Source organism: Telmatherina bonti (assembly GCF_933228915.1).
Source record: "Telmatherina bonti genome assembly, chromosome: 15".
Taxonomy (NCBI): Eukaryota; Metazoa; Chordata; class Actinopteri; order Atheriniformes; family Telmatherinidae; genus Telmatherina; species Telmatherina bonti.
Genome location: NC_136613.1, coordinates 21,278,246 through 21,298,236, shown reverse-complemented (window position 1 = coordinate 21,298,236; position 19,991 = coordinate 21,278,246). Strand labels below are relative to the sequence as shown.

Sequence of the window (19,991 nt, the reverse complement as noted above, 5' to 3'; positions counted from 1 at the left end):
TTTGGTATTAAAGTATTTGCATTTAGATGGAAATAGTCATTCTAAATTGGAGTATGCATGACAACACATTTAATTGCCTTTGTTTTAGATCAGGTAGTGGGAAGGGTTCTGATTGGACAAGGGAGTGGACGTGACATATCTTCTACCAGAAGAACACAAAGTCGTCACTCCTTTCTCTTTTGACGACAACATAAAGACCATGTAATGAGTACCACTTTTGCTTTGATTTTGATTGTAGTTTTTAAACAGTAGCTTGACACTTGCATACTACCTAACTTTAAGTACTGGAGCATGAACCAGCATGGAATATATGCGTCATTGCGACAGGACAAGTAAACAGGCATGCACAGACTGACCGGATTAATTTAAAGCTGAATCAATATACATGATTGAGATATGATTAATTTCATATTTAATATCAAAACAAACCAGCCACTTATTTGGGATTTAATTTTAATTTAGAATGGCCATTATCATTCAGAATTAGGTCTTTACAAAGTCATTTTGATATTTTTTTTAAAGAGGATTTCATTTTTTTTCTGAATTAAAAGGGAACTAAAACTCATGAAAAAGTGGTCATTGATAGGATGAACTTTGGATGATTATTATTTTTCCATCCTCTTCAGTCGCTGCACATGTGACTGATGCAAAGCATTTTTTTATATGATAAAATAGAGTAGGTGAACTTATCCCGCTTGTCTGTCAAAGTATATGAAAAATAATTACTTACTTCATAGACACAGCTCACCTCTTGGTAATCCATTTTCTCATTTACAAAGATCGCAACAGTCCACTTCAGTAAAACATTTCGCATAAAACAATTGTTGATTAAATATATTAACACAGATATTGGAGAGCACCTGGACATACCTCACTGTTTCCCCTACCGCATCCCCAGTGCTATAAACCTGGGGGACTGGGATTTGGACTTGGTCCTGGAAAAGTGTCTAGATGTGGTCTGATGATGTCTACCAGCTAATAATTCACATAATCATTATCTAGAGGCATCTGACTTTAAAAATGCCACACATTTCCTTTTCAGTGTTTTCAGAAGTCAGGTGCTGCGCTTGAAGTGATCCTGATTGGGGGAAAAATATGCCACTGGAAGGCATTTTACAAAAAATTGTTGTGAAAAAGCTGGTGCAATATGGCAGAGTTGTTTCTGTAAGATTTCAAACAAAACAGAAATGTTTCAAACACTGCTACAGTCACTTCTTTTCCTGCTCCCCTTGCACCATACACTGTATTTAGTTGGGAAGACTGTTTCACTCAAGAAGTGGTTGTATAAGAATCTCAGAGCACTGCCAAATCTGAGGTCAGCAGATCGGATCATGTGATCCAGTAAGTTAGGGTGGGGTCAGACTGAGACTTTTCTTGGCAAACTTGAGACATTGAGTATTATGTTGTTCTAAAAAGGGAGATTTAGCTTCTACTACAATGACTGTCTGCTAGAATAGTTGTATATTATAACATGTTGATGAGTTAAACAAAAATATGGCTGAGTTTGTCAATAGTAATCATTTTGTTTTTGTTATGTGTTTCTTTTTTACTTAGTCCATAAAACAGTCATAATAGTAATTATTAGCTACTGGGTTCTCTTTTTGTTTTGACCAGAATGAGGTCATAGGTATTCTGTGGGGACTATGTAACGTGATCCTTAGATTCAGTGGCCTTGAAACTTGCAGAGACTGGCCTTGCCTTCTTAATTTCTTACCTATTTCTCAGGTATGTGCTTGCTGTGCAAACTGTCACAAGGTTCAACCACAAGTCTTTTCAACATGTTTTTCGGAGTGAAACGCAAACTTAAATGTTAAGAAACAAGTCAACTGGGGTTTCTAAAGGGCTGTGCTAGTTTTGCACCCACATTGTCGTCCTCAGTCCCAGTTTAAAGCTCCTTCAAAGTCAAAGCCAGGCAGAGGGAAATTATTCTGGACCAGACATAATGGGAAATTTCAAAGGTAGGCTCAGATGCCAATTGTTTTGTTTTTTTCCCCTCTGCTTAATGATGCTTACAGCATGTGTAGCTTTGCGTTAGTTTTTCTTTTTTTTTTTTTTTTAGTGGTTCATTTCCTACAGTTTGCTTTGTGTGCACTTTTATTTTCCACAAACAAGTTCAGATTGCTGAGAATTACACAGATTAAATACACAGAGTTTTGGTCTCAGTAAGGAATTTTGTCAAGTAGTAGTCTGATGGAAGGCAGGTTACAGAAAGGCCAAATGTGGCAAGACCCATTTTCCAGAATGATATAAAAGCTCGGAGCGATGTCTGTCCACTTACTAACCTTTCTTTGTCCTTTAACATTAAAAGAAAAAAAACAAGAAGAATTCAGTCCAGCTTTACCAAGTTGGCAGCTTCTTTCAGTTTTAGTCCGGACTGTCTCAACAACATCTGTGTTTGTTCAGAAGTCAGGAAGGAGGAGCAATGTCAAACGGCTCGTCCTGTTTTCTTGCTATTAAGGGCCATGTCCTTGACTCAATGGCTGCAGTGGCGGTGGGAGGGAATTAGGTAAGTATGTTTCAAAACTATGAATGAACAAGAACAGAATCTGAAAGATGGACACAGGAGGGATTCCTGGAATATCCTGTGTAGACTAACGCACTATGCAGTAATAAAACATTATCTGTTATTTAATTCCAGGGCTGGCACCTGGTTCTCTACTGATCAGGCGCCTTGAATGGCTCAAACTGTTTTGGTTACATGCTCCCAGAATACTTCAGGGTCACATTTCTTCCAAGTGTTTAGGGCCCTTTTACATGTGACATGTACATACATAGCTTGTAGAACACAGCAGCATTGCATGTTTAAGCTATGTATCTACTGTGTTGTTAGATGCCTAGCTTTCCTCGGCTTCTGGAGCTCTGAATAGTGATGTATCCATCGCAGCCTTCTGCTGTCCTGTCTGGCTGAGCAGGCTGATTCCAGTACATCTGGACCCACCTTGAGCAGTGTTCCCTTGACACTTATTCTGTCAACAGATATAATGAGGCCATAACTATTCATTCCACTTTGTATTTCACTGCTGGATAGGAGGCTGGAGAGCATAGACAGGAACACCTTATCACCCCTGCCTGGCTGCTGATTCTATTTTGTTTTTTTGTTTTGCACCTTTTTTTTTTGTAGCTTTGCTCTTGTCTCCTGCAACTTCCCATTGCATTTGATACACAAACATGGATAGTATAGCTGATATTTTAAGACATTTTTAAAAAAAAAATTTCAATTGTTACAATCATGCTGAAATCATAAAGTCATGCACCGTCCCAGTGCCGTTTAGGATTCATTTGTACTGTCACAAACGTAAAACATTGAAAGTCCCTCTCTCTTTGGGCCATATGGCATGTGTGGGTGTATGTTTGTGTGTTTCTAGTATGGTGTGTGACCACTGCTAGTCACTTCTCAGCATTACTTGCCAGTTTGCAACAGGGAGAGTTTGAATCGTGTGTGTTTGTGTGTGTGTGTGTGTGTGTGTGTGTGTGTGTGTGTGCGTATGAAGGGAAGTGTGTTTGCACAAGCATGCACCCATTCTAGTTCATGCACATGGTTTCTCAGGCGAGCGACTGTGGTCACCGGATCACAGTGTGTTTTGTGTGTGTCCACGCAGGAGGAATGCCAGCTCCTGAGCGGAGCCCAGCGAAGGAGGAGGGGCTTCTGCTGACCATCCGTGAAAGCTCAACTGGCCAAAAAATGGAGGCTGATAACACAGCAAACAACATCCTGGCCTCTGTCAAAGAACAGGTATCGTTTCTTACTTTACAGCTGTGCAAACAGACCTTTTTGCTCCTGGTATGTCACTGATTACATGGCACTGTTTTCTACTAATTCATGCACATTTTGTATACGATAACTATTTTGTATTTGTGGCTCCCAGAAAGCTATATTTCCATGGCATGTAATATTTTGTAGCAGAGTTGTTGGAGATTACTTAGTTTGCCTCTGAAGTTCTAAGGGAGATCAGCTCTAGCTGGGTTTCAGGGGCTTGAGGAGAGATGTGCCCTCTGACTTAATCCATCTCTGCCTGTTTCTTTGTGATTCATCCACACCCCCTTTGGTCACTTACAAACACATACACACGCACGCGTGCACGCACATGCTTTCCTCTCTGGCTCCGCTCCACTTCACCAGTATTCCTGGAAATCCTGAACAGGGATAACTGGGTGAAAGCTGTTCTGCTCTTCCACAATGTAACTTGACTTAAGCTAAACTTTGAAAAGGATTTCTAAAACAAGCTCTCTGGTGTTTAGCAATTAACAGACACAAGTCCCATGTAGATTTGCAGCAGGAAAGTGGGTATTGTTTACATGAGGAAGGAACAGAGGAAGGAAGTAGCACCTGTCGATGTCACTTCCTTCCCTAGACTATTCCTCGCTGGCTCGTCCGGTTAAGTGAGTCGCCTGCATGAACTGTTGCTTTGAGAATGAGTGAGACATTCCTCAGTGGGGATTCCTGCTAAAGAGTTGAGAGCGTAAAATGATCGTTGTTCTGTATTCAGGCAGTACAGAATTGGAAAGGCACATAAAAGGGTGAATAAGAATGAAAACTTGAGTGTGAGTGGTTTTTGTTTTTTTTTTTCTTTTTCCTTCCCCTCTGGTTCATCTGAGGTTTTCCTGTGATTGTTGAGAAGCAAACCTTCCAGGGATCGCATTGTCGGCGTAAACATGCAAGTCTGTTATGTTCATAGTTATGGCTGAAGCTTAGGATGACTGGGTGTGTGGTAAGTGTTTATTCTACAACTGGATTCCCTTTCAGTTTTGCTTTCTTCTACTGCTTATTCGTCTGCAAAATTTCCTCCCCTTGGTATTCTTGTCTGTTCCTTGTCTGCCTTTATTTTTCTTAAGCTTTTTTTTTTTTTTTTTGTCCAAATGTCGGTTTCCGTGACTGTTGTAGTTACAGCTGCACAGAGCTTGCCCAGATGCCCAAACAAGGACAGACAAACCAACATATTATGGTTTCATTACATCAGTGTTCCTTTGCTGAGACATGTGTCCCCTCTGGCTTCTGGTCTGTCTATAAAGGCTAATAATCTCTTTTAACCATAAACTTTTACAGATTTGTAATGCTGTGCGGCATTTGCTGCTTATTGGACTTCAGTGTTTGTTCTGCTTTTTGATTTTTGAAGGTTGTGCTAAAATGTGTCAATCTCAATTTTTCCTTAATGATTAGTACACCAAGTGCCTATCATTACAGTGTCTATTTAAGGATAACATTGCACACTGTCGGTAGAACAGGACTGCTTTGAGTTGGTTATAAATGAAAATTATGCATGCTCGTACGGTAAGTCAAAGCGTATTTGAATTCCACTGGACAGACATTTTGCAGCTGCGTGTGTTTTCATTACCATCTAAATACCAAATTTCATTTGTAGGAACGTTGTCCAGTAAAGATCCCTTCTTTTAGTAAATTTCTCACATGAACCAGTGTGCCTAATAGGAAAATGCAGTACACTGGTAATGTCAAGCAGAGAAGCTCACAGTTATATAAAAGCATTTCCAGGGGCTTTTCTGTTGAAAAATTTCTATAAGAATACACGGTTTGTTACCTTTTCTAATCTGTTAAAGGCTCACAGCTACTCATTTAATTAGGCATGAACTAAATAAACTAAGAGTTGATCAAAATAACATTACGTTGTGTTAAAATGCAGCCAGAGATATTAAGTTTACGAGTTGATATATGTCATGAAATATGAAATGAAGATGAAATTAGGCCTGTGCTGTTCATGTAGGGTCACAATCACTGGATTAATGATGTTATTCAGGTAGTATGGGCTTGTCACTGTACCATTCACAAAAGCCTCTTTCCCACTGTAGGAACCATTTGACGTTCCTGTAACCTTTTCAGTTCTTTGGCGCATTCGGACAGATTGGAACTTAGGGACCATGCCCCTGAGTTCCTATAACCATTTCAGCGCCTACTCAACTTCCGGGTCTTTCCTTAGTTCTGTAGGAACGCATCTGACGAAGCAGGCTGACGTAGGTGATAGCTACGCCCTCGCGCTGAGCGCCGCTACTTAATTTCCGCATCGTCAGACCCCGCCATTTTTAAAAACCACTGTTTACGGAAGCATGGAGAACGCAGCTGATAAGTGGACGGACGACGAAGTCAGAGCCCTGCTGGCCGTTTTTTCAGCCGAGGAAATCCAGAGGGGGTTCGAAAGCACACAAAGAACACGATGGCCTTGTCGCTCTCCATTTTTGCTCCTTTGTGGTGTTTTCCTCTTCGCGGTTTGTTTTGTTGCTGAGTGGCGCTAAAATAACACATCACTGTCGCAGATGGTTGCGTCAGATCGGTAGCGATCGGGTCTCCGACTCATGTCCGAATGCAAAGTGACACGGTTCTCTGGCGAAGGACAGTTCTTAGAACGCTATTAGTTCTCAGAACGCAGTTCTTAGAACGTCTCTGTCCGAATGAGACTAAAGTGTAGGGCAGTTCTGTACCAAGTGGACACCCCTGCCCACACTGTAACACCGCCACCACCAAAAGCTCGCCTGGTGACAACAGTGGCTGATGCATAGCGCTCTCCCTGACGTCTCCAACATCGTTGCTGGCCATCATTTCTGCTCAGTGTGAATCGACTTTCATCAGAGAACAGCACTGAGGCCCACTGGTTCCTCGTCCAGCGTAAATGCTCCCTGGCCCATGCAAGACGATGATGCCTGTGCCTGGTGGTGTGGTCAGGTACCCGTGCAGGTCGTCAAGCACGCAGACCACGCTCATGTAAACGGTTTCGAATGGTCTGACGTGACACTTGGGTGCCTCTCACCTCTCTTAAACGTGCCTGGAGTTGAGTGGCATTCATCATCTGGTTTCTCAGGGCAGTGTTCACAATGTAGCGGTCATCAACATGGGATGTGGCCAAAGGACGTCCACTTCTAGGCCTTTCTGTGACTCTTCCAGTCTCTCGATATCTCTGTTGCAACCTGCTGATGACACTCTGTGACACTCCAAGCTCAGTGGCCACTTCTGTCTGAGAACGTCCTGTTTGAAGCATGGCAATGGCAAGGGACTGTTGTTCCATTGTTAGGTGTCGTCTTGGTCTCATGATGTCAAAATGTGAACAGCATGATGAGGACAACTGTTTAAACACCAGCTCTAATTGAACCAGGACATTTATTGGTCAATTCAAGGATCACACACCTGCCGTGATTTTTGCCGTTAAGCTCCTAGTTAGAGAACAGCAACTTGTGCAAAATTTATTGAAACATTTAACAGTTTATTGAAACATTTAACAGTTGGACATGTGCATTTAAAAGCTTAGAGAAGATCACATTAAGTTCACCTGTACAGGTTTGAATGCATTTTAGGCTTGTTGTGAAATTTCACCCAAAAGCTGAATATCCCTAACTTTTTGTGAATAGTATATGTGTGTGTGTGTGTATATATATATATATATATATATATATATATATATATATATATATATATATATATATATATATATATATATATATAATATATCCATCTTCTGCCGCTTATCCGGGGTCGGGTCGCAGGGGCAGCAGCCCAAGCAGGGAAGCCCAGACTTCCCTCTCCCCAGCCACATTTGCCAACTCTGCGGGGGGGATCCCGAGGCGTTCCCAGGCCAGCCGAGAGATAAAATCCCTCCAGCGTGTCCTGGGTCTTCCCCGGGTCTCCTCCCAGAGGGAAGTGCCTGGAACACCTCACCAGAGAGGCGTCCAGGAGGCATCCTGACCAGATGCCCGAGCCACCTCAACTGGTTCCTCTCGATGCGGAGGAGCAGCGGCTCTACTCTGAGCCCCTCCCGGATGACCGAGCTCCTCACCCTATCTCTAAGGGTGAGCCCGGCCACCCTGTGGAGGAAACCCATTTCAGCCGCCTGTATACGAGATCTCGTTCTTTCGGTCACGACCCACAGCTCATGACCATAGGTGAGGGTAGAAACATAGATCGACTGGTAAATCGAGAGCTTCGCCCTCTGGCTCAGCTTCTTCTTTACCACGACAGACCGGCGCAGAGTCCGCATTACTGCAGACGCCGCACCAATCCGTCTGTCGATCTCGCGCGCCATCTTTCCCTCACTCGTTAACAACACCCCGAGATATTTAAACTCCTCCACTTGAGGCAGGACCTCAGTCTCGACCCGGAGAGGGCAATCCACCCTATTCCGGCTGAGGACCATGGTCTCAGATTTGGAGGTGCTGATTCTCATCCCAGCCGCTTCACACTCGGCCGCGAATCGCTCAAGCAAGAGCTGGAGATCATGACCAGATGAAGCCAACAGGACCACGTCATCCGCAAAAAGCAGGGACCCAATCCTGAGGCCACCAAGTTGGATCCCCTCAACACCTCGGCTGCGCCTAGAAATTCTGTCCATATAAGTTATGAACAGAATCGGTGATAAAGGGCAGACTTGGCGGAGTCCAACCCTCACCGGAAACGAATCCGACTTACTACCGGCTCTGATACCTGTCGTACAGGGACCGGACAGCCGGTCCCTGTACGACATATATATATATATATATATATGGCATACAGGTGTCTAGGGGAGGGACCAGACCAAGCACGGCTCATCGACCTCTACGATGACGACCAACCTGGGCATGAATGTTCCCTTGCCCGGACGCGGGTTACCGGGACCCCCCTCTGGAGCCAGGCCTGAAGGTGGGGTACGAGAGCGAGCGTCTGGTGGCCGGGCCTTCGCCTATGGGGCGAAAAGGGTTACATGGGCCCCACGTCCCGTGGGCTCACCATCTGTGGGAGGAGCAGTAGGGGTCGGGTGCAATGGGAGCTGGGCGGCAGCAAGGGGCGGGGACCCTGGCGGTCCGATCCCCGACTGCAGAAGCTGGCTTTAGGGACGTGGAACGTCACCTCTCTGGTGGGGAAGGAGCCTGAGCTTGTGCGCGAGGTTGAGCGGTTCCGGCTAGATATAGTTGGACTCACCTCGATGCATTGCTTGGGCTCTGGAACCAGTACCCTCGAAAGGGGCTGGACTTTCTTCCACTCTGGAGTTGCTCATGGTGGGAGGCGCCGAGCAGGTGTGGGCATTCTCATCAACCCCCAGCTCGGTGCCTGCACGTTGGGGTTTACCCCGGTGGATGAAAGGGTAGTTTCCCTCCGCCTCCGGGTGGGGGGACGGGTCCTGGCTGTTGTCTGTGCTTATGCGCCGAACAGCAGTTCAGAGTACCCACCCTTTCTGGAGTCCTTGGAGGGAGTGCTGGAGGGTGCTCCTTCTGGGGAGTCCATTGTTCTGCTGGGGGACTTCAATGCTCACGTGGGCAATGACAGTGAGACCTGGAGGGGAGTGATTGGGAGGCATGGTCCCCCCCCCCCCCCCCCCCCCCCCCCCCCTCTGAACCCAAATGGTGTTTTGTTATTGGACTTCTGTGCTTGTCATGGATTGTCCATAACGAACACCATGTTCCAACACAAGAGTGTCCATATGTACACCTGGCATCAGGATTCCCTGGGCCGCAGTTCGATGATCGATTTTGTAGTCGTATCGTCGGACCTGCGGCCACATGCCTTGGACACTCGGGTGAAGAGGGGGGCGGAGCTGTCAACTGATCACCACCTGGTGGTGAGTTGGCTCAGGTGGTGGTGGAGGAGGCTGGTCAGATCTGGCAGACCCAAACGTGTTGTGAGGGTCTGCTGGGAACGTCTGGCGGAGTCCCCCGTCAGAGCGAGCTTCAACTCCCACCTTCAGCAGAGCTTCAACCATGTCCCGAGTGAGGCGGGGGACATTGAGTCTGAATGGGCTGTGTTCCGTGCCTCTATTGCTGAGGCGGCCGGCCGGAGCTGTGGCTGTAAGGTCGTTGGTGCCTGTCGTGGCGGTAATCCCAGGACTTGTTGGTGGACACCAACAGTGAGGGATGCCGTCAAGCTGAAGAAGGAGTCCTATCGGGCCTTCTTGGCCTGTGGGACTCTGGAGGCAGCTGATGGGTACCGGCGGGCTAAGCGGCATGCGGCTTCAGCTGTTGCCGAGGCAAAAACTCAGGCATGGGAGGAGTTCGGCGAGGCCATGGAGAAAGACTTCCGGACGGCTTCGAGGAGATTCTGGTCCACCATCCGGCGGCTCAGGAGGGGGAAGCAGTGCTCCATCAATACTGTGTACAGTGGAGGTGGGGAGCTGCTGACCTCAACTCGGGACGTTATGGGTCGGTGGAGGGAATACTTCGAAGACCTCCTCAATCCTACCAACACGTCTTCCCATGAGGGAGCAGAGCTGGTGGACTCAGGGGTGGACTCTCCTATCTCTGGGGCTGAAGTCGCTGAGGTGGTCAAAAAGCTCCTTGGCGGCAAGGCCCCGGGGATGGATGAGATCCGCCCAGAGTTCCTTAAAGGCTTTGGATGCTGTGGGGCTGTCCTGGCTGACACGCCTCTGCAGCATCGCGTGGACATTGGGGGCATTACCGCTGGATTGGCAGACTGGGGTGGTGGTCCCCCTTTTTAAGAAGGGGGACCGGAGGGTGTGTTCCAATTACAGGAGAATCACACTCCTCAGCCTCCCTGGTAAGGTCTATTCAGGGGTCCTGGAGAGGAGGGTCCGCCGGATAGTCGAATCCCGGATTGAGGAGGAGCAGTGTGGTTTTCGTCCTGGTCGCAGAACAGTGGACCAGCTCTATTACCCTCTTTGGGGTCCTGGAGGAGGCATGGGAGTTTGCCCAACCAGTCTCCATGTGTTTTGTGGACCTGGAGAAGGCATTCGACCGTGTCCCCCGGGGGCTCTTGTGGGGGGTACTCCGAGGGTGTGGGGGTATGTGTGTGCATATATATATATATATATATATATATATATATATATATATATATATATATATATATATATATATAGATAGATAGATAGATAGATAGATAGATAGATAGATAGATAGATAGATAGATAGATAGATAGATAGATAGATATATAGATATATAGATAGATAGATAGATAGATAGATAGATATATATATAGATAGATAGATATATAGATATATATATATATATATATATATATATATATATATATAGATATATATATATATATATATATATAGATAGATAGATAGATATAGATATATATAGATATATATATATATATATATATATATATATATATAGATAGATAGATATATATAGATATATATAGATATATATATATATATATATATATATATATATAGATAGATAGATAGATAGATAATATATAGATAGATGTATATATATATATATATATATATGTATATATATGTATATGTGTATATGTATATATGTGTATATATGTATATGTATATATATATATATGTATATATATATATATGTATCTGTATATATATGTATATGTATATATGTATATACATATATATATATATATATATATGTATATATATATATATATATATATGTATATATGTATATATATATGTATATATTTATATATATATGTATATATATATATATATATATATATATATATATATATATATATATATATATACATACATATATATATATATATATATATATATATATATATATATATATATATATATATATATATATATATATATATATATATATATATATATATATATATAATATACTGCCAACAAAATCTATTTAAATTACTTACTGAGGCAGTGATATTTGTATTGCAAATGAATGATCTACATCAGTGTTTCCAAAAACATGCATGCCCAAAATTGGCTTACCTCACTAAGATAATGCCAAATTCAGATTTTTTTTTATTTTTTTACATGGCTTCAATGATATCTATGTGGTTTATGCATTTATGGTGTAAAAATGAACTTGTTCATTTAATTAATTAATCTTTTTATATTGATATAGTCATTTTGACAACCCTGATAAAAATCCCAAATCTATTTTATAGATGTTGGGAAAGGCTGCTCTCCACATTACTAGCTTCTTTTAAAGTAATGAAAGTCATGACGTGTTACAATTTTATGTCATACAATGTTTGAATGAATACATTTTATGGATAAGAGTATTTCAAGGGGGATATTGATACCGTGTAGAATTTCCTAGTATTCCTTTAGCTTTTAGCTTCTGTATAATCTGTCTTTCAGTGTCAGAAACAACCTGATAACAGTTGAAATAATAGTATTTATAGTTGGGTCTTTACAGTTTGATGTGATTTTTAAATAGCCATGGTCATGCTTTTATTCCTAATCATACAGAGAGCGCAAATGCAGTTTCTGTGTATCAATAAACATTTGGCCATGATGCGGACAGTTTTATGTTTGATCAGAACCATTTCTCTTAGACTGAGAAAACTGTTTTATACAGCATCATGAAGTCCTGGTTGATTGTGTTTGGTCTAAACTTTATTTGCAAAATGCCATCATAATTGCTTGTTTCATTTGCTTTGAGTTGTACAACCAAGAACAGTTAAACACCATTTCTATCCTCTGAAATCAGGAAGGTTGTGCGTTGAAGATTTTTAAGCGCATTTGTAAAAGTAATTTTTCCTTTTTAAATTAGATGTTTTTTCCCAAATGTTGTGTGTTGCAATATGGTTTTAGTTATGGTGATAGAAGAGAAACTCAAAAATAACACCCAGAAGGTAGTTGGATTTGGAGCAAAATATTAATTAGATAAACGTACTGAAGTGCATGTACAAGGTTTGTAGTCTTTTTCACCAAATTCAAACATATTGTAAGATATTGTGTTCTGCAGACATTTGAGATTGACATTAGTATGCAGGGTCCCATCAGATCTGCATTGAGGAAGCCCTTGAAATGCAGAGAGCAGGCATCAATAAGTAAGAGGTCAGGTCATTAAAGAACATCTCTCTGATGACTCTGACCTAATCTCTGCTTTCAAATGCTCCTCCCTGGAGAGAAATCGCTGCAGGAATGGAGGGCCCTTTAGTTGTGTCAGCTTTGATTTTGTCCACAAAAAGCACATCTTAATGTACACAAAGCTCCTTAGTTGCCCCCCCAGTTTTCCTAATTTTAGCCATGTTAGTTTCAAATCACCAGTGGGCTAGGGAAGCAAAAAGATGTACGGCTAATAACTGATCATGAAGCTTATGGTTTCCTAACTGTTTGCATGCTAATTAAGATCAAACATGCCATGCTTTTTTTTTTTTTTTTTTTTTTTTTTTTTAATTAAGTGCAAATGCAAAGCAATTCTGCAGAATAAGTTGTGTTTTTTTGCAACTGTTACATTGCATGTCATCCAGAGTCTTAAGTTTGTTGTCATTGTCATCATTGATTGAGCACACAGTCTACATTTTCTACTGTTTAAATGCCCAGAACAGTATCTGTGCCTTTTTTGCGTGGCTCGTGTTTTTCCAAACTGTTAAGGATTAAAATATGGAGTAGGAAGGGAGTTTATTCATTGATCCAGTTTTGTGTTTTGTAGATGTTTGACAGAAACTATAAAGCAAGTATTATTGTGGATCATTCATTTCAGATAGTAAATGCTTATTGGCTTTTGAAATGTTTTTGTGTCCTCCCGTTCCTTCTCCATTTGCCCTAAGAGTATTTCTGTTATTAGCCGTGCCTGAACATGCCTATATGAACTGCACAATTGGCTTCGAGGGCCTCTTAGACATGCCGCACTGTGGTGTTTCAACACACCACCTTACAAAAAAACACACCACAGTGGAATTTTACCACTACGTTGAAGTCAAAATCACATGAAATATCTGTCTGCATCTCCCTAGTATACTGGACACAGACTCTATGAGTCTGCATTCACTCGATCAGATGTATGTCCACACATATACACGCTTAACAAAACTAGCAAAGCTAAAGAACTGACCTTGTTTAACTGTATCTGTAGTACCCAGTTTAAGGCTTGATAAGCTGCTTTGAAATATCATCCACTTAAGTCTTTGTCTTGTTTTAATGAAGTCAAAGTCAACTATCTAAGTCTGAGTGGCCCGAATAAAGGAGTTAATAGTTTGGTTCAGGGTGAAATGTTAAGCAATGTTGTTGCCTCTTTGCATTTCTGTGCCATAAGTGCCGCAGAAAGGTGGAGTTCTCTCTGATGGCGATAGCGTCTGTTCCACTTCCATAGGCGAAATAAGAACTCTAATTACAATCGACTACTGATTTTCTCCACTCCTTGGGGTCTTATCTGCCTTCCTCTGCTTAGTACTGCTGCTGTGACACAGGCAAGGAGAAATCTAAAGGCATAAGCATTCTGGCCTCGATTATAGTCATAAAAATGGAAGCCTAGCTCCAAGCAATTACCCCATGGGGGAGCCGAACAAGTGCAAGAGGGAGGGAGGGAGATAGATCCAGAGGTGAGGGATGCAGGTGAAGGAGAGTGCTCAGATATACAGAGGAAAGACAAAACACTCAGTAACACAGGTTGGTTAGTGCGGAGGACAAAAGTGCGACTCTGACCATGATAGAGAGAGATGGAGGTAGAGAGGCTGTCACCTTTGAACGGCTCTCTAAAGCGCTGTGACAGGAAGCCGTCAGTGCCATGGAAAACAGAAACGGGAGGGAAAAGGGAAATAGAAGGTAATCTGCTCTCAATGTGACATGATGTCAAAGGAGTTGTGTGTCTACCCTGGCACAGTACTGTCATTTTGAACCCCGACATGGGAGATCTCCCCCCAACTAGCTTGCTAATACTCATCACCATCACTGTCATCATCATCATCATTATCACTGTAATCATTGCCACTGTCAACAGCACGCACAGAGGACAGGGTCATTGGAAACAGGAGTGATGTTCGTCATACAAGGAGTATAGTTAAGGCTGCTGTGTTGGGTTTTTCTTGCATCCAAACATGTGGTGTTGGAAGTCCATGTATGATCCCTTGCTCAGTCGTCTCAGATAATTTTCTCAAAGCGACTGAACCTGAAGTAATCACACAAGTCATGGTGGTCTTTGTTCACTACATCAACCCGTGGATTGACAGTCCAGAGATTGCGTCCTCTCATTATGGCCCAGAGCCCTTCTCTTTTTGTCTGACACAACACTATTGATCCCCCTCTGTGGAATTGTACATTCCACGGTCTCCATGGGTTGCTCTGGGTGTGTGATTGCACTACTGCAGTATTTAGGCTTTTTGCCCCTGTTGAGGACCTACAGATCGTCTTTGTGAGTTTCTCAGATTTTCAAGCTCTTACTGTTTGGTGTTCTCGTCTGCAGTATCGCATAAACCTTTTCAGTTCAACAGTTTTTAGCTGCATGAAATAAGAAAAGCCGGTCTCATTCAAAGGTGAGATCAGACGATGAAAAGAAGAAATTGGATTTTAAAGTGTAGTGATTTACTGTAGCAGTTTGCAGTTTAAAAAATCAGCCTTTGGATCCAAGTTATTATACTAAAAGCACCAGTGTTATGCTTTACTTTAAATTAGCAGCACAGCCTAGAGAGAGAGAGAGATCTTGACATCTGATAGATGCGGCTTCATGTTGGTTCTATGTTTTCAGATTTGTATTAAAAACTATGATGTGTGCTCCAGAGGTGAGCTTTCAAATTTTAGTTTATAACCATAATGGTATAGAATCTGTTATATTTATACTATACACATAATATCAACCAAGTTAATTTTAAATTGCATTACTTTGTTCTTCGAATTAATTGCTTATCAGTTTTCTGTTTGCAGGTGCTGTCTGTGTGAACATATGAAGATGTGAATGAATACACATGCACTGAATTATTCTCATGCTCAGTTATGATAAAGGTTTATTGTTTTGTTATGAGCTGGTTTTTTTTTTTTAAATCTGCATTTGTGTTCTGGCTATTCTCTTGTTTTAATTGGTGCTGCTATAAGTACATTATACATTGTTATTATGTATTGTTGTAGATCCAAGCAGACCGAGCTGCTGCTGGAATAAACTAACTCAGCCTTTACAAAGTACAAAGTCACGTGCTTCTGAAGCCACATTTAATACGCTTGAAATTTATGTTATTTTGAATGAGGCCAAAGATAATTGCTGTTTCCACTTGAATTTGTCATTTAAGACTCAGAAATTGAAAATAAAGTTATTTTAAACATTTGAAGATAGCCAAAAACACAGAAGTATGTTTATCCGGTACCAATATTGGGCTCCTTCCGTTTGTCCAAACCACAACTCAGACGTCATACATAAAGTCTAAAGATATTAAGTAAATTGGTCTAATTTATCTAATGTAAGATAACTTGTTTGCGCAGTAATTGGGCTAAAACTGTTAAATTAGATGACCAAATGGGAAAATCGTAGTCAACAACAACAAAAGAAAAACTAATTTTAAAGTGGCTGCTGACATGTTCATGAATACTGATACAATTTCTCTTTCAGCCTCCCCCTCATGCAATCTTTGTTACTGACAGTCTTTCTTCTGTTGTCATTCTCTTGTGTGGCATGTGCAGGGTACGGCACTTTCCAATGGAAGTGACAGCTCTTTTAATAGCATTTACCCCGAATGCCAATCTTAAATGACAATTTAGTTGACAAGTTAAATGGGAACGTCCTTTTAATGTTTGTGTTTCATGTTCCCGGGGATCTTTGGGTTTGATCATTTTCTAAGTTGGATTTTGAGATTGTTATATATCAAGCAAATACATACCGGGATCACTAAACAAGACAGATTAAAATGTTGGAGAAGCAAAATTCCTTGGTGGAGTTTTATGACCTTTAGGTTTTTGCCTTGGTTTATCTGTCTGTTGGTAAATACATGCAAAACTACTGGGAAAATGTTTTGTGAAAATGGGTCTTAGTAGTTTCCATTAAATTTAGGGAGTGAGCGGAAAAGAATTGCAGACACAGGTATTTTTAAAAGGACTCTTCACTTTATGCGTGGAAATTAGCTGCTTAGCGGAGGTGTGCGCTCTCTGAGTGCTAGTTATTAAATAAAAAGTGTCATTATGGAAACACACCCCTATAAAAAGCATTAGTCATATCAGTAGTTTGAAACTTGAGTATGAATGTACCCACTTTTAATAAGCGCAACAGAACTAGGCTCTTGTGTCAGAAATAAGAGCTATTTAATTATTTTACACTGCATTTAAGATGCTTCATTATTAATGATAATACAAGATATTAAATATATTTAATATGTTTTTATGGCTCTGTTATTGAATCAGTTTAGAAACATAGTGGGTGAGATCTTGTATTCAGTATCTTGTCCTGAGATTCTTTGACACGTAGACTGCAAAGTTGGGGATAGAATCACTGACTGAGCTGAAAGCCACCATTATGCTCATTCTGATTGTCAGTCAAACCTTTCCTAGAAATTAAAATTTTATGAAAGCACATCCTCTGCAGTGTGATTATCAGTCACCAAAAAAAAAAAAAAATGTAGAACATGTTGGCAGCTTTGCAAGTTTTTATTTTGAAATACTTACAAAGTTGCATTACAAACCCTGGCAGACATTACCACCACAGCAAACTTCGCCATCCATTATTTGAGAGTGAATTATGTTTCACATTAATATTTGTAGACTCCTGTCACATTATCAGCTAAAGCTTACAAAAGCTGTGGACGCTGAAGCAATTTTTTTTCTGTGATTCACCTATAGCGCTGCCTGCAGCTCAATACTCTTACCTCTTCAGGCCACTTTACTGTGTTTTCAATGTCTCTCTCTCTCTCTCTCTCTCTCTCTCTCTCTTTCTCTCTACAATATAGTTATTATAAATGTGCTTCGCTGTCTATGCCAATGGAACCAGTTTTCTAGTATTATAACAAGGTGACTTTGGAAATTTGTGATCATGATTGCACTGCATGGTTCCTCCAAGTTTGCTCTCACAGCCTGCTCTGATGCTTCTTCTCTTCACTCTCGCCTTAGGCCTGTTTTTCTGTCCCTCTTGCTGCAGAAATTCTTTAACCTCTACTGTCACTCTCCTACTGTGCAGCAGTGTTGGTTCCTTGTTGGAGTGTGTTTGCATCACTGCAGTGAGGGTGCAGAGCTGTCAGGCCTCATTGCCACTTAATGAACAAACAAATTCCTGGTAGATTCTATAGTTAAGTGGGAAAGCTATCTGCACTATTTCTGCTAAATGCATTTGAGCATCATTAGTTAGCTTGCATTCTACATTTGTGCCAGCTGACGATTAGATTAACTATTGACTGTATGTACGGCTGTTGTTTCTGTCTGTCATGTCATCAGGCAATATTTGGCTCTCTTCTTCTGTCTTACTGCCTTTGTTTCTACCTTATGTGTGTAATCGCTGACACAGCATAAAAGCAGAGTGTAAAGATTGGCTATAGGCTAATCCGAGCAAGTACTGAAAGTAGACTATCCACTATTTTTGGTGTGGTACTTCTGTGTCTGTAACAAGTAATTCTGAGAGAATCGAGTAATTGATTTTTTTTGTTTGATGCTGCTTATTGTTTAACAATATCAAGAAAATCTGAGGACAAAAATGGTTTCACTGCAAGATATTTATAACACACAAAGTGGCAATCGGGTTAGTCTATAAGTACAAAAATGTCACTTATCATTAAGTTATGGGGTGTGTTTATTTTGCTACTTTTACTCAATATTAACAAATTTTCCTTTGATGGACATGCTTTTGTATGATGTCCTCCTCCTCCTCCACTCTGTTGTTCCCACTTGGCTGCTTGAAGAATTATTCCTCAAAGTCAGTGTAATTATTTTTAAGATTTTTAAGCTGTCTCTGCCCTCTACATAATTCTTAGACAGCTTTCATAAAGCTGTTGTGCAACCACTGCTAAAGAAACCAAGTCAAATCCTAATGTGCTAGTGAGTTGCAGATGCAATCTTTAAACTTCTCTTTCTGTTTAAGGTTTTGGAGAACTTAATTTCTGCAGTCTATCCAATGTTTTAAAGAAAGCAGCATTTTTAACAGCTTTCAGTCTGGTTTTACAGTACAGCACAGACACAGCACTCAGAGGTGACTGATGATTTACTGCTGTGCACAGACAGAAGTAAAAGTTTAGTCTTGATTCTATTAGATTTATTTGCTTGATACTGTTAACTACAAAATTCTTTTTTTTTTTTTTTTTTTTTAGCTGACTATATTTGCTTTTTCTTTCCATTTTTAAAAAAATGAATTTGTCTTATTCATTGGTTCAGCTCAGCTGTGGCATACCACATGGCTCATTCTTTGGTATTCCTCTGTTTTTATCTGCATGGTACTTCTTGGCTAGTTTATTCAGAACCATATTGTAAATGACTATTTTTATTACATTAATCTGTAAATTTTCATAAAACCAACAATCCCAGCACCCTTATGGGGCTCACTGCTTGTCTTTTCAAAATTTCAATAAATCCCATAAAGCCAAATCCTATTCTGTCATCTAAATGCTCGCTGTTCATTCTATTGTCTCTAGTCTTGGCAATTCTTCAAATCATATCACCTAAGTTGCTTGAAATATTTCTTCCAGTGAATGACAGACTAGAAATTGTAACCTCACTGTTTATAAATGCCAGAAATGTTTTGGCCCTGAATAAACCTGTGATGTGTTCTCAAAAAATATAAACCAAACAGAGTTCTGAGATCTAAAGACTCAGGTCAGTTAGTCCAGGCCAGAGTCCAGACTAAATATGGAGAAGTCGCATTTGACTGCTATGCTTCAAACAAGTGGAAAAAACTGCCAGTGAAGATTAACGTTTCATCAAATGTAGACACTTCAGGTATATTTATAATATAATATTTCTTCTCTTTCTCACCAAAGCTTAAAATCTGCTTTAACTTTTAACTTAGCTTTCTTTTAATCAGTTTGATTTAATTTAGGATTTTATTGTCATTTATGCTGCCTTTTACCATTTTAATGTTTTCTTTGCACTATCTGTAATGCCTGTGTTTTATGTAAAAGCACTTGTAGATCCAGAAACTGTGCTACACAATTTGCCTTGCCTTACTACTGTATGTGCTGCTAATATTTCAAATTTCCTAATATAAGATTGTTCATTTTTATTTCAAAATAATCTCTGTGTGCCATATGTGGCACATTATATACAGACCCTGTATATCAGGATGCAACTCTTTCTCAAGGCATGAGGAAATCAAAGTATGTTAATGTAACTGTATGACATTTGAGGTTTATGTGCACGTAAGCCTGTCTTATGTATGCTGAACCATAGCCCATGTGCTGAAGCAGCAGTGGACTAAAGTCACTTCAGGCACT

The 19,991-nt window shown here is 40.9% G+C and overlaps 1 protein-coding gene across 1 annotated transcript in view; it reads left to right on the top strand.

Moving 5' to 3' along the window:
• Positions 1-19,991, top strand: part of LOC306766193 (plakophilin-4-like) — an 88,232-nt gene that overhangs the window by 17,382 nt on the left and 50,859 nt on the right. Inside the window, exon 2 of the mRNA XM_079253826.1 lies at positions 3,600-3,733. Within this exon, the coding sequence (XP_079109952.1) occupies positions 3,605-3,733 (129 nt within the window). The 5' untranslated portion in view covers positions 3,600-3,604. The remainder of the gene's footprint in view (positions 1-3,599; positions 3,734-19,991) is intronic.